Here is a 14214-nt window from a genome sequence, read left to right on the forward strand (position 1 = left end):
CTTCAAAAGTAAGGTATTAGTTGGTAAAAGACTAGCAGCACAAGATGCAGCTAGAAATATATTAATTCCTGATATTCAAATGGATAAGATACATTCTAATGAGTAATAGAACAATAAACCTACCGCCTAATCATCAACAATAGCAGGAATTACCATATTTTTAGTTCACAGAACCCACCATTTTATTTTAAAAAGATTGAATGAAAAGTGGAATGTGCTTTATGACCTTAAATTAAAAGGCAGGTAATAACTGCAAATGATAGTCAAGCTTTCTTTACAAAAAGATTGGCTTTGAGACTATAAGTAGTCCTCCTAGATTTCCAAAAAGATAAAAAAAATTAAATTAAAAATAACTACACTATAGCTAAAATTCTCAATTTGGAAATTACACTTGGCAATTATCTAGCACATTTTTCTCCGAAGACCTACATTTTTTATGACATTTATCACCAGTTACCTTACCTACACTAGTTTAGGCAATAAAAAGAGTCATTTAAAGCACTATGATTTTAATGCTTCTTGCCATTGTTTCTCTGCATATTTGGATAAACAGAATACAGCTAACTGTGTAATTGTACTTTCATACATCCGAATATAAAACAGTTACCTAAGAATCGGCAGACTTATCCATCTCATGAATGTGAGTACCAACATTTATCTAAAGTTAATAAGGTAAAGCTTATCCAAATTCTAATAGCCTTCAATTATTAAAAATGAAAACAATTTTTCTGCTAACTTGATTACTTAGTACCATTATAAAATTAATTGAAATTTAATTAACTGCATTTTAAACATATAAATAAACTGGTAGTGAATTATGTGATGATTAGGAGCAAGAAAAATGATAAATTACCAAATATGCTACTTTTGATAAACTAAGTAAAAATTTTTAAGTAATATTTGGTCAATAGCCAATTTTTAGAACCATGAAATGATATTTATAATTGGCTTTCATGTGTTGCTATTTAAACTACTGTACAAATTTCAAGAATCTGGATATAAATTTCATATATTTTTCAAAAGAAGAGTCAGTATCCGTAATATATGTCAGGAAAATAGTTATCCCCTCACTTGATATTAAAGGTTTTTATATAAATGCTAAAAAAAAAAAAAGAAACTTAAGTGCCTTCTAAAGAGCTGTTCTGCCCAAAAATGAGAGAATTTTACTAAAATCATTTAGTCCCCTCTCCATTCACGAAACAAACTGAGCAGAACTAAACAAATATCTAAAGATTAAAATGCACTTTCTGCAGACTTCTAACTTGCATTTACCTGGAGATATTCACAAACAAGAATATTATAAACAGAAAACTTACATGCTCAACTACTTCCATCAAAGGTTTGCCTTCCTCAGTGACTTCTCTTTTACTCCAAGTATATGATTTGGATGTTTTCAGCTGAAACAAATGATTTATATATATATATTTTTAATTTTGTGGCATTTATGAACTTTCACATTACATATTATTTACTATTTAAAACGTTTATTTACTTCACAAAAGCAAAGCATGTATACTAATATATTTCTAAAAGAAAGATTTTCTCTTTCATAATTTCTGTCAGTTCACCTGCATAGTTGGTTTCGTTTGGTTTATCAATGACGGCAAAGTCTCGAGGGCTATCTGGCTAAGGAGAATGATGCCTTTGTGGAGGTCTTTCTAAGTGTAACTAGCTCATATACATGTTATACATGGGGGAAAAAACAAAAATTACCATGCAGTCAGCCTGTTTGTGAGATCGAACCTCGGACTGAACTACCAGTGTTGAGTGACTTTACCACTTGGCTGCAGGTGGGCCTCTTCAGCTACATAAATTAGCAATAGTTTAGTCAGTTCTGAATTCAGTTTACTTCTTAGCTTTGTTACTAGTTGTTTAATTTTGATTTGTGTAGTCTGTTAGTGTTGATTCATATGTTTAACTTGTGTTGAGTAATTGTTTTAGCCTAAAGATACTATTCATTAAAGCCAGGGCAGTTAAAATTAAAATTAATTAATAAATAATATAATTGAATAATAAAAATGATTTCTTCCATGTAGCATTTTTTAATACCATAGCAAATATTTAACTAAAAGATATTTCAAATGCAGGTTATGATTAAAATTCAACAGACTTAAGAACTTAATGTTTCCAATTTTAATAAAACACAAAATTGGAAAATTAAAGATACTATTTATTAATAGTATTTTTTTAAATGATACTACTTATTTTAAATGATATTCTTTTTAAATAGTATCATTTAAAAAGAATATTATTTAAAAAGAAAATAGTATCATTTCTTAAGAATCAAAACTGTGATTCTTAAGGATTTATGTCTACTACATCTTGAAATCAAGAGCATTCAATTAAATATGAAAATTCTGATTCTTACTAGGTGAAATACTTTTAAAAAAACATCTTACTGAAATGAATACATATTTCTACAAAATAATTCATCATGCACATACACACATACATCAAGTTTCTGCATAAGATCAGAATTCTGTGATTTAAAATGCTGCAACCACAAAGCCGACTCAACAGGAAGATCAATCCTGTTCTCTTCAAACTGTGAAGCTACAACTTCCTTTGGCCTTTTAGTCCAATTTGAAACTATAAGAAAAAAGTATTTACCTTTCATTTTGAGGAAGAACAACTAAAACAAATGATAAAATTAGTTAAAGAATATTACACTCAGATTTTGAAACAAAAATCATGTTCAGGAGGACAATTATTTAAATGATTTCCTTGACTTTATTTGGGGAGTCTATTTATTAATATTATCTATTTCAGACACACAGTGTGATACAAAGCAACTGTTATAATAAAAAAAATCCCTTTTCTGACAACAAATAAGTCTCTTAACAGCATTCAATTAAATGCACACTGTCACATCATCTATTTCCCTCACCAAAATACATTATGATATCATATTTATACATTCAAGCCAAAACAAGATATTGTACTGGTCTAAATGTAACATGGCAAGCCACATATTTTTTTAACATCAAGAAAACAAAGCATGCACATTTCTATTTTCAAGCTCAGAAAATCGAATATGTGTGTCTATGTAACCTACACCTGGGTATGGCACTACATATACAAATTTGTCTCTTTTGTAACCAAAGCTTGTGGACTGAAGATATAAATTTGTGTTCTATAGCAGGGATGGTCAAGTTACGGCTCACCTTTTAAAATTATGTCCGGCGATGGCAGAATTCACAATTTTTTTTTTTTTTTTTTCAAAACTGATATTCATGAAACAAATATCATGAAAATTCTTAACTGACAAAAAACTACATCATTAATTATGATGTACAAATCCAGTTATTAAGACTGACTTAAAAAAACTAAGAAAAGAGACACAAGTAATGCGCTGATTACAGTAAACATAATATTATTCGAGTATTTTATTGATTACTACAGTTATAAATATTTAACTGTTTTATTGATAATTTATGAATAATAAAAAAATGTCTAATAATAATGTATATTCAGTTTTAAATTTTCACCTAAAAAAATTTATATACATGCATACTAGTACGCAAAACAGAAGTAAAAAATTCATTTTTCAACATATAACTATAAAATTGTTGAAAACAGCATTTTGCAATTAGTACAATGAAAAGCCAACTCAGTAAAAAGGTTGAGCATATGCAAATATCTTTGCTATCACATCAAAGAGGAACGTCAGGGCACACAAAACGAGAAGAGTCAGCATGTAAAGTGCAAGGCAACTTAAGAACGAAAAGTGCATTTCCAGGCATTTTTCTCCAAGTGAAAATGAGATTGCATGAGCAAGTATGGTTACAAGAAAATATCAGGCCACCAGCTTATTGGTTCCAGTCTTTATACTTTTACACATCCTATAATGACTGGCAAGCTTTAGAAGGAGCATAGTTTGACACCTGTTGCCCAAGAGTTTAGAATTAATCAAAATATTATTTCATGACCTTGGAAAGTCTTCCACACAACAGCAACAGCTGTAATACAGGTTGGTAGTGGTCAGCCAAGGAAAACAACAGTACACCGATGATCAGCATATCACCCAACAGGCAAAAAGAGATTAAAACCAGACAGTGAGCAACACTGCTCAGCAGTTGCGCAAGGCAGCTGGATGACAGGTGTCTCGATTTACTGCCAGACGACTTGATAAAGATGACCTATTTGTCCACCATCCTGAATGCTACATACCATGGAGGTAGGAAGTAAGATGGAGTTGCCCTAAACAAGTTTCTCCCGTACCCTGCTCTGAAGCACCGGCAATCCCTAAGTGGTGACCAAAACATTGGGTCATTTACCATTGAGTTCAATGGGATTTAACGCGTTCGGATGTAAATATTTTGTAATTACGTCGTAAATATACATATAAATGTATATATTTTCTTTTTGTATAACACTTCAGAGTCCTAAGTATATGAAAACAACATATTTTTAAACAACATTTCATTCTGAACGGAATTAAATGCTATACTTTTCACAGGACAGTTTTCTCAGAATGGTTTAATTTGAATGAAATATTTTCACAAGTTTTCGTTATTTACACTAAGAAAAGAAATTAAGGTAATTCGATTTTATTCGGTTAAGGTACAAAAATTAAGATCAAAGTTTATTGTATTATTAATATTAAAATTATGCATTATTTCTTTTCTACAGAGCTACTACCTAAAATACTTTCTTAAATATGACATGATTTTTTGTCTTCTGAGGCATCTTTTAAATCGAAAAATGTAAGTCAATTTATAATTAATGCTCTATTCAGTTCATTTTAAATTAGAGAATTATTAGGAATGAGCGAAATATTTTAAATAGTACTTGACTTTCTCTGAACATTTCTGAAAGGGAATAAAATAAGTTTTTTTTTTTTTTTTTTTAAGTATTATTTAAAACTTGTAACTGAGTTATTATAAAATGTAAGGGGAATAATTCTTTTAATTATACATACAGAATTTTTTTTTACCCTTCATTTCAACAATACATATTCCAAAACTCTTTATTACGTTCTTAAGTGCGCATCTCATAGCATTTGCTTTACAATACCTTTTAACAGATTGCTTTCCAATATGAACAATTCTTGCTTAAATAGTTTTATAACCTATTTGTCAACAGAATTTCAATTTATGTTTACAATTCAATATTAAGGTTATCATATATTTAGAAAACATTTATAATTATTATAAATTAGATACATTTAATAATTAGATTTCTTCACAGTACTTTCACATTTGTTTATAAGTGAATAAATTCTTCATTTCAAATACATTTATAAATAATTTAATGAATATTTATGTATTTTGTCAAAGGCAGATACATGGTTTTTGCAATAATATGCAACAATAATATATGGATGTGAAAAAAAATTTGTTTTATTTAAAACATTTTGGCGTTTGGAAAATAAAATAAAAGTAGCGAATACTCTATTCAAGGGTATCGAAAAACGTATACAATTTTAAATGTACCGTAAGGTATTTTTCATTCTTTAAACATAACATTTTTCTTAAAATCTATATTTTTGTAGTTCAACAGCTTAGAATTTTATAAAACAAATTCATAATCAAAATCGCGCTGTTGTTAGTTATCGAAAAATAACCAAGATGTGATTTTTGCGTAAATGTCACTAAACTATACAAATTGCTATTATCCATCACACTATGAATGTTTCTTTCATGTGAAAGTGTCCCTTTTTCGATTTCTATAGAACTGTCGTGTGTCGAAATACTATCAGAACCATGTGAAGCTAGCTTCTGAATGTAAACAAAGAACACCCCATCTGGTGACCCAAGCTTCAAAGTAGTGCTTCACTTCTAGTGCCGACTGGCCCCTCCTTCATTTCCTACCTCCATGCTACATACCATTGGCAGACGCTTACTGGTGGCACCATTTACAGTGGTGGTAGACCTCTAGAACACCTCAGTGTGGAAGACTGAACATCTAATCAATGAAGACACACCCTGTTTACCGATGAGAGTCATTTTAGTCTGTCAAACAATTTTCAGTGCCTGTTGATATGAAAAAAGGTAGGGACACACTTTCATCCCACTATTATCAGGGAAAGAGACCATTTGGGTAGTCCTTACATGCTTATAATGAGCAGGCGTCATTATGCAAGGATGGATGAAGCTCTACATTTTCAACAGAAGTTCAAATACTGGAGATAGTTACTGTGATGAAGAATTTAGCCTGCCCCATGTTCATCATTTTCTGGGCTGCCATTGCTCCCGACTTTGTTTTCACGTATAACAATGCATGGTCATGCAACACTTATGCCTGTTGAGGAGCTCTTCGAAAGTGAAGATATCTACAGAATGGATTGGCCAATGTGCTCACCTGATTTAAATCCCATTGAACATGTGTGGAATACTTTAGGGAGACACCTGGTAGCACAATCTCACTCTACTGATAACACCAGATAACTGAAACAGATTGCTCTTTGAAGAATGGGAACTCTTACCCTAAGAACTGTTAAAAATAATTTGGTGTTGAGCATTATGATGAAAGGATGGACAAAGCTCTACATTTTCAACAGAAGTTCACTTACTAGAGATTGTTATTGTGATGAAGAAGTTATCCTGCCTCATATGCATCTTTTTCTGGGCTGCCATTGCTCCCAACTTTGTTTTCACGTATAACAATACATGGCCAAACAATACTCATGCCTGTTGAGAAGCTCTTTGGAAGTGAAGATATCCATAGAATGGGTTGGCCAACATGCTCCCCCTGATTTAAATCCCACTAAGTGTGGGATACTTTAGGGAGATGCCTGGAAGCACGGTCTCACCCTACAAAGAACACCAGATAACTAAAATAGATTGCTCCTCGAATAATGGAAACTCTTACCCCAAGAACTGTTAAATATTTCAATGTTGAGTCACACCAGTAAGTTGATCAACAGATGATGCAATGCAACCAGTGCAGTTAAGGGAGGTTATATCCCTTACTAAGGTTCTTTGGTTTTCCCTCTTTGGTCTGACAGTTTTTTGTACCAATGACATTCTCTCAATAAAGCCTTTTTCTATTCATTTTGTACTTTTTAATTTTTTTGCTACTACACTTTCCTCATCCCTAAAGTACTACACTGTGCCTCTGTAGTGCAAATTTCATAGCTCTCAGTTGATTTTTTACAGAATTGCAGCCAAATCAGAAAAGTTGCTTAAGTTTTGCACACTAGTGTATTTATATTTATATATAATGCAGCCCACCAGAATAAAATGCATTTCAAAAGCAGGTCACAAAGTCTTGGGGTTGGACAAGCCTGTTCTAGAGAATTACCATAGAATTTAATCATTATCTCAGAGTAAAGAAACTTTCTGCTTTTCTAATGCAGTGTTAAAAAGTTTTCTGAATAATCCTTTTGTTGCTGATATTTATTTCTAATACTTAGAATAATAAGTGAATGGAAATCTAGATGATTGTTAAAAATAAAAACATGAAAAGAAAGATAACCTTGTGGTAATTACGGCTTTAATGCAAAATCAAAATATACATTAAGAAAAAGTAAATTAATGTTATTTGGATAAATCCTCAATATTTATTAGTGATTGAAAGAGAAAATTACAGAAAAACAAAGAATAAAGAAAGAAAGTTTGAAAAGAAAACAGGTAACCCACAGTATCTGCAGAGTATTTTAATTTTGTTTTTAAGAGTTACATTTATAGGACTGACACTGTAGAACCAACATTGCATAGGACTGATACTACTTAGGATTGACACAGGATTATAATAGACACGAATTATCCTCATACGATCAATACGATAAAATAGAAATTTAGATTTAATAATGAGTAAGAAGATTAATGCCCATTTGTCATTTTCATATTGTCACAGGAATACAATTGACATGGGCACAAGGAGGATATTGGTACAGCATCGAGCAGCACAGCAATGATGCTGGTATGCAATGGGCACTGCATTAATGTAGTCAAAAATTATAATTAGCAACAACATACAATTAAGATGGAAATAATTTGATTAAATTATTATTTCTTTAGAGAACTTGCATAAGATCCAACACCAGCATAAGACCGGCATCACAATAGAGATGCTATGATACAAGAGTAGTCCAAATTAATAATGGTTCTGTATTTCGATTACTTAAATGTAGAATAAAGTCACAGATCTTTAAACCACCATTACATTAATCACAAACACAAAGATGCCTTTACTGTCAGAAGATATCTTTAATTCATTATTTCAGACGTTTAAAATTTCCTTTCATGGTGATATGTGAGGAGCTTAGAGAGTATCTGGAGACATATTTGGAAAATAGCTATGGTATTTTTACAGAAAGATCCTATCCCTTATTCTACAGTAGTGCAAGTAATATGCATATAATAGTGCATGAATAATTACTTGCATTCCAGGCAAGCAGAGCAAATTAAGAAAAACGTTGGAGGGATTCTCTTTTAAAATTACCTACTGTCCCAAGATGAATCGCTGTTGCAACCTTACAGTTACAGACTGGACATGATTGCCTTGCGGATAATTTATTTAGATTTGGCATCTTTTCGTCCCCTAACTGCATATTATATGGGAGAAATACTGTTATGGATGCTTCTCATCTGTCCTAAAGTGACTGGACATCTAATATGACAGATACTGGCAGGCAAGAGAGAAGCATCAAGATCTTCAGACTGTTTGACTTTTTCCTTCTGACCAAATTTTGCATTTTGTTCTTTTTTTTGTGTTCCTGTTGAGTGTACTTGTCACGCTCAAGTCAACGAATTGTATGTTCAAGTGCTACTACTAAATTTTTTTTTTTTTTTTTTTTACAGAAAGAAACGTACACTATTTATATTGTTACGAATTTGGTATTTAAAAAGCTAATGTTAGTTCAATTATAAATTAAATGGTTTTATTTCTCGCGCAGTGCAGCGCGTGACGAATATTAAAAAGAAAGCTAAGCCGGAAAAATTAAAAATACAAGAGCGCGTGCGTTAAATAAATAAATATCTCTTTTTGATTTCGAGAAAGTGCTGGAAAATTCTAGCGCGTGATTTTAAAATCTTATAAAAGGAGGAAAACATCTCAGTTTGTAGTAGTTGCTGCTTAGTTTGTTGTTGTTTAGAAAAGTACTGTTGTTGATTGTAGCGAATTCGCGGATTAGCGTTCTTTAGCTGTTTTGAATTACGTTCTATTGACATTTGAGTAGTTAAAAGAAAACTACTGTGAGATATTGTAATACTGCATGATAATTTGAGAAAATTTAAGCATTTTTGTTGTGATAATAATAAATTTTTGTTCATTTTTCATCGGACTTGTGCATTTATTTCATAACGAACCCGTACGCACGCAACAATTTTTGGTGTCAGAAGTGGGATTTGAATGCCAATAACAAGAGCGATGGAAGAACAATTGAGACAGCTCATTAGTGCTTTTGCTGCATTCCAAGAAAAGATGGAAGCTGGCCAAGCATCATTTAAGGAAGAAATGAAATTGGGCCAGGAATCCGTTACGGAAGAAATGAAATTGGGCCAGGAATCCGTTAAGGACGAAATGAAAGCCGTTCAAGCTGGTCAAGAAGAAATGAAAAGAGAAATTACTTGCATAATAGAAAATAAATTTGAAGCTATGGAAGGCAGAATTGACGCAGTTGAAAATAAAGTTGGACATATTGAAGAAAGAGTTTCTTCAGTGAAAGAAGAAATAGAAGAAAGAGTTTCTTCTGTAAAAGAACAAATTGACGAGAGAGTTTCTGCAGTTGCCAAAGAAATGGATACTTTAAAGAAATTCGTAGCGTCGGCAGGGAGCAGGAGTGATGATTTTAAATTCTTACCAATGCCTGCTCGTCCACCTCTGAAGCTATCCACATATGATGGGAAGACCTCCTGGCAGGTGTATAAGACACAATTTTCTATCGTGGCGGATGCGAATGGATGGGATTCCCAAGCTAAGGCCTGTCATCTCGCCGCTTCTTTAAGAGCCGACGCAGCGGATATCCTTCAGACTCTTCCCGAAAACAAAAGGTTAGATTTCGAAGCTCTGTCCGGCGCCTTGCAGTTGCACTTTGGGGAGAAATGTTTAAAAGACTACAGCAGGCTCCAATTAAAATCTCGTCAACAGAAGCCTACCGAAACACTTCAGGAGCTCGCCGCGGATGTTGAAAGGCTGTCCCATCTCGCCTTTTCGGAATGCCCGACAGAAACAAGGGAAATCCTGTCCTTACAATACTTTATCGACGGCATCCGAGATACTGAAATACAGAAAGCTCTTCGAATGGCAGATGTAAAGGACATAAAAAGCGCTCTGTTGTACGCCATGAAGTTCGAGGCAGCCCAGCAAGCAACTAGTAGAGATCGCTACCCAGTTAGAGCTGTGCGAGTCCATGAGCCAGTGGATCAACTGATGGCTCGTTTAGATGATTTAGCCAGACAAGTCGAAGATTTGATACGGAGTAGGAGTGAGAAGAAAGTGGCTCTAAGGTGTTGGAGATGTGGTAGTGAAGGTCACCTAAGACGGAATTGCAGAACACCCCAGGGTACGGAATATAAAGCAGATGATTTTACCAGACAAGTCAGTGGCTTGAGACGGAACAGAAGTGAAAAGAAACTAATTCTAAAGTGCTGGAACTGCGGAGTTCTCGTTTTTTAATTATCGTACTGTTACGGATTTGGTATTTAAAAAGCTAATGTTAGTTCAATTATAAATTAAATGGTTTTATTTCTCGCGCAGTGCAGCACGTGACGAATATTAAAAGAAAGCTAAGCCGGAAAAATTAAAAATACAAGAGCGCGTGCGTTAAATAAATAAATATCTCTTTTTGATTTCGAGAAAGTGCTGGAAAATTCTAGCACGTGATTTTAAAATCTTATAAAAGGAGGAAAACATCTCAGTTTGTAGTAGTTGCTGCTTAGTTTGTTGTTGTTTAGAAAACTACTGTTGTTGATTGTAGCGAATTCGCAGATTAGCGTTCTTTAGCTGTTTTGAATTACGTTCTATTGACATTTGAGTAGTTAAAAGAAAACTACTGTGAGATATTGTAATACTGCATGATAATTTGAGAAAATTTAAGCATTTTTGTTGTGATAATAATAAATTTTTGTTCATTTTTCATCGGACTTGTGCATTCATTTCATAACGAACCCGTACGCACGCAACAATATGTTTCCTGAAATTTATTTTCATTTTATTTTATCAATTTTTATGGTAAGAAATCATACTTTTTCAGCTTTTTATCAAATGTTTCTCTAACACATATTTTTTAGTAATAAATAATACACAGAAATGATATATATGCTATCTTTGATGTAGATCCATCATTTTTACAATAATAATATTTAAAGCATTTGTAAGTTAATAAATAACTAAAATTTTTGACACTGATAGAAGCATGATTTTAAAAAAATCTATTGTATTTATTTGACATGCTATAAATGAGATTTGCTACTAGTAATAAATTTTGGAAATGTCAATAAATTCAAACATTAGACATTTGTGTTATTTAATTCATTGAAATCATATATTTGCCAATAAAATGCTTTTATATATATAGTTATAAATATGTAGCTTATTAATAGAGTACTAAGATTTTTTTACGAGAAGGTATCAGATTATTATTATGACAGTATTGCTGTGGGCCTACCAGTTTGTTGATATAGTTATGTTACTTTCTTCTTTCACGTTCGTATGGGGTTCGTAGACTTGGAGTGAATAATACCGACACTTGATGAAGTATCAAAACACACTTTATTTAGCCAATATTAATCAGGACAGCTCCAAAGTCATGTTTTACAGTCGTCGAAGATCTACTATACACTCGCTGGAACAATCAGCGACACAGCCTTCAGGTTATCAGGCTATCACGGTGGAGACAGTTTCACTGCAAAGCAACAGAGTACAGCTCATGACTCTGCTTGGTCACTCTCAGAATTCCACGTACTCTCGAGACTCTCCAAGTTACAACTCGCGATGCACTCGACGACACACAGAGCAGGGCTCCCGACTCTTTGGTTCAGTTCTTCCTGGAGCTCAACACACTCTCTCAATGATGCACTAACCACGATACACTAAGAGACTTTTTCGATGCACTCGACGACCCACTCGGCACTCGTAGCCTGGCTGCCAACTCGATCGACTTCGCATGGACTGACTAACTCGAGACTAACTATCTCGCACTGACTCTCCGCGTACAAGCAGGGTTCATATAGTTTTTGACTTGTGTTCGAGAACATTCTGAGCTAAACCGGTAAGAATTTTTCCAGAAGGTTCTCCATCCGTCCATGGCATATTGCCAATTTTGTCGCCAAATGGGGCAAAACTGCCTTCCCTTGCCATTTTATGGCAACCTTAAACCTGCTTTGCAGGGAAGCTATCTTACCACGCCTGGACATTCTGTAATACTGCCCCCTCCCAAGGACTGCACGTCCCAGGCAGAGTACAACTCTTGGTCAGAAGCCAAATTCGGTACAAACAAAACATAACTATAGAAACAATTATTTACACTATGTACAAGTTATATACACAAATTAAACACATAGCAATTTTAAATTATACAAATTGAAGTTCTGAATTTCAGTCTCAGTCTTTTAAGTTATACCCGAGTCAAATACGTTTCCACTGCAGTTCTCAGACACATTTCTGTTTTGCATATCACAGTCTGAAGATTCAGTCCTTTCAGACTTTTCATACACTGAAAGATCTAAAACAGTTCGTTCACCATTCTGTGATTTATCTCATATTGTATAGAAATCACCTCAGTATTTTTAGCAGATGGTACATGCTTATTTTCCTTTTTCCTGGGAACCAGCTCCAAATTCTGCATCAGAACCATGAATGGAGCCTGATACTACTTTACAAACGCAAGTATCCTGGTTTAGAATCATGTCCGTGTCTGCATAACCTGTATTGGGAGACACACACTCAGTTTATGGAGTGGGTAAATTTTCTTGCAATACTTCACTATCAGTTTCTACCAACTTTACTGTCACATTTTTGCGTTCTTCCATCTCTACTTCAGGCATTTGAAAATTAGGAACTTTATTTACATGAATTATTTCTTTACCTCTTTTAGAAACTTTACAAGTCCCTTCGTTTATTTTTTCATCTTTACAAACAATATGATCACTGTCTTCCAATCCCACTTCTGACATCAATTGTTACATTATATTCTTCCTTCATGTTCGTACAGGGTTCTGGACATTTCATAATAATATATCTCGTGGAAGGATCACAGGAAAAAATTAAGAATTTGTTGTAAAAATTAAATACATGATAAATAACTTCAAACTGTTTAAGAAAATTGCGGATACAAACAATTCTTTCTTAATGTGCAAGAAGCATTGACAATAACCTAAATCACTTATAAATCCACAATTCAGCTAAATCTCATAACTGAATAATAATTAAAACAAAATTCTGAGTTTGAAATGAAAAGTCGATTATTTGATAGAAATTGGCTGCTTAAAATTGCATATTTAAAGGATGTTTTTACAGAGATCAATGAACTTAATTTAAGCATTCAGGGCAAACAAGTAAATGCATTTACTAATCATGAAAAAAATCTTTCTTTTAAGAAAATGATAGAACTTAGGAAAATCCTGTGTGCTCCAATGACCTTGATTGCTTCCTATAAAAGGCTTTTCAGAAAAACAAGGGGTTGATATAGGGAAGACAGTTATTGAAGAAATCATTCAGCACTGAAAGGTTTGAACGAATCTTGTTAGTAGCATTTTCCAAATGAACAGCAGATTTAGAAGTAAAATGAACTCTGGACTAAAACCCCATTTATTGTCAATGCACAACCTTCAACCCTATCCACAGGAAGAATAAGAAACTTTTATTAAAATGACATCCGATTCATCATCGCAACAAAAATTTAAATTAATGCCATTAGTGGAATCCTGGCGCAGTTTAAAAGATGAATATCTTACAGTCACAAGAGGCTGTGTAGGCACTTTTTGCAATAACACATACGTGCAAAACTTACGTCTCAGCTTATGTATTGACAAAAAATAAATACCAAACTAAATAAAAAAACCTTTATGCTGAACCTGACATGAAAATTCCAACTTTTCTTCATAAAGCTTAATATTAAGTATATCTGAAATAATAAAAAGCAGTAACACTCATCTCATTAAAATTTAAAAGTCCTATTTGAATGCATTATTTTAATAACTTCTTTAATAAAATTACTTTTTGGAGCAAATAAATATTATTTGAAATAATTGCCATTTAATTTTCGAATGATCCATTTGCAGAATGTTGCATTAAAACCATACTATTGAAGCAAACTAGGATTCCACA

At 33.0% G+C, this 14214-nt stretch overlaps 1 protein-coding gene across 1 annotated transcript in view; it reads right to left on the reverse strand.

Moving 5' to 3' along the window:
• The window catches only part of mRpS29 (mitochondrial ribosomal protein S29), an 80299-nt gene that overhangs the window by 37745 nt on the left and 28340 nt on the right, over positions 1 to 14214 (reverse strand). The window contains exons 6-7 of the mRNA XM_085811031.1: positions 2453 to 2589; positions 1317 to 1397 (exon numbers count right to left, since the gene is read on the reverse strand). Of these exons, the coding sequence (XP_085667157.1) occupies positions 1317 to 1397; positions 2453 to 2589 (218 nt within the window). The remainder of the gene's footprint in view (positions 1 to 1316; positions 1398 to 2452; positions 2590 to 14214) is intronic.

Source organism: Stegodyphus dumicola, chromosome 2, assembly GCF_044657685.1.
Source record: "Stegodyphus dumicola isolate Sdum_Otavi_A_Nest chromosome 2, ASM4465768v1".
NCBI classification, from domain to species: domain Eukaryota; kingdom Metazoa; phylum Arthropoda; class Arachnida; order Araneae; family Eresidae; genus Stegodyphus; species Stegodyphus dumicola.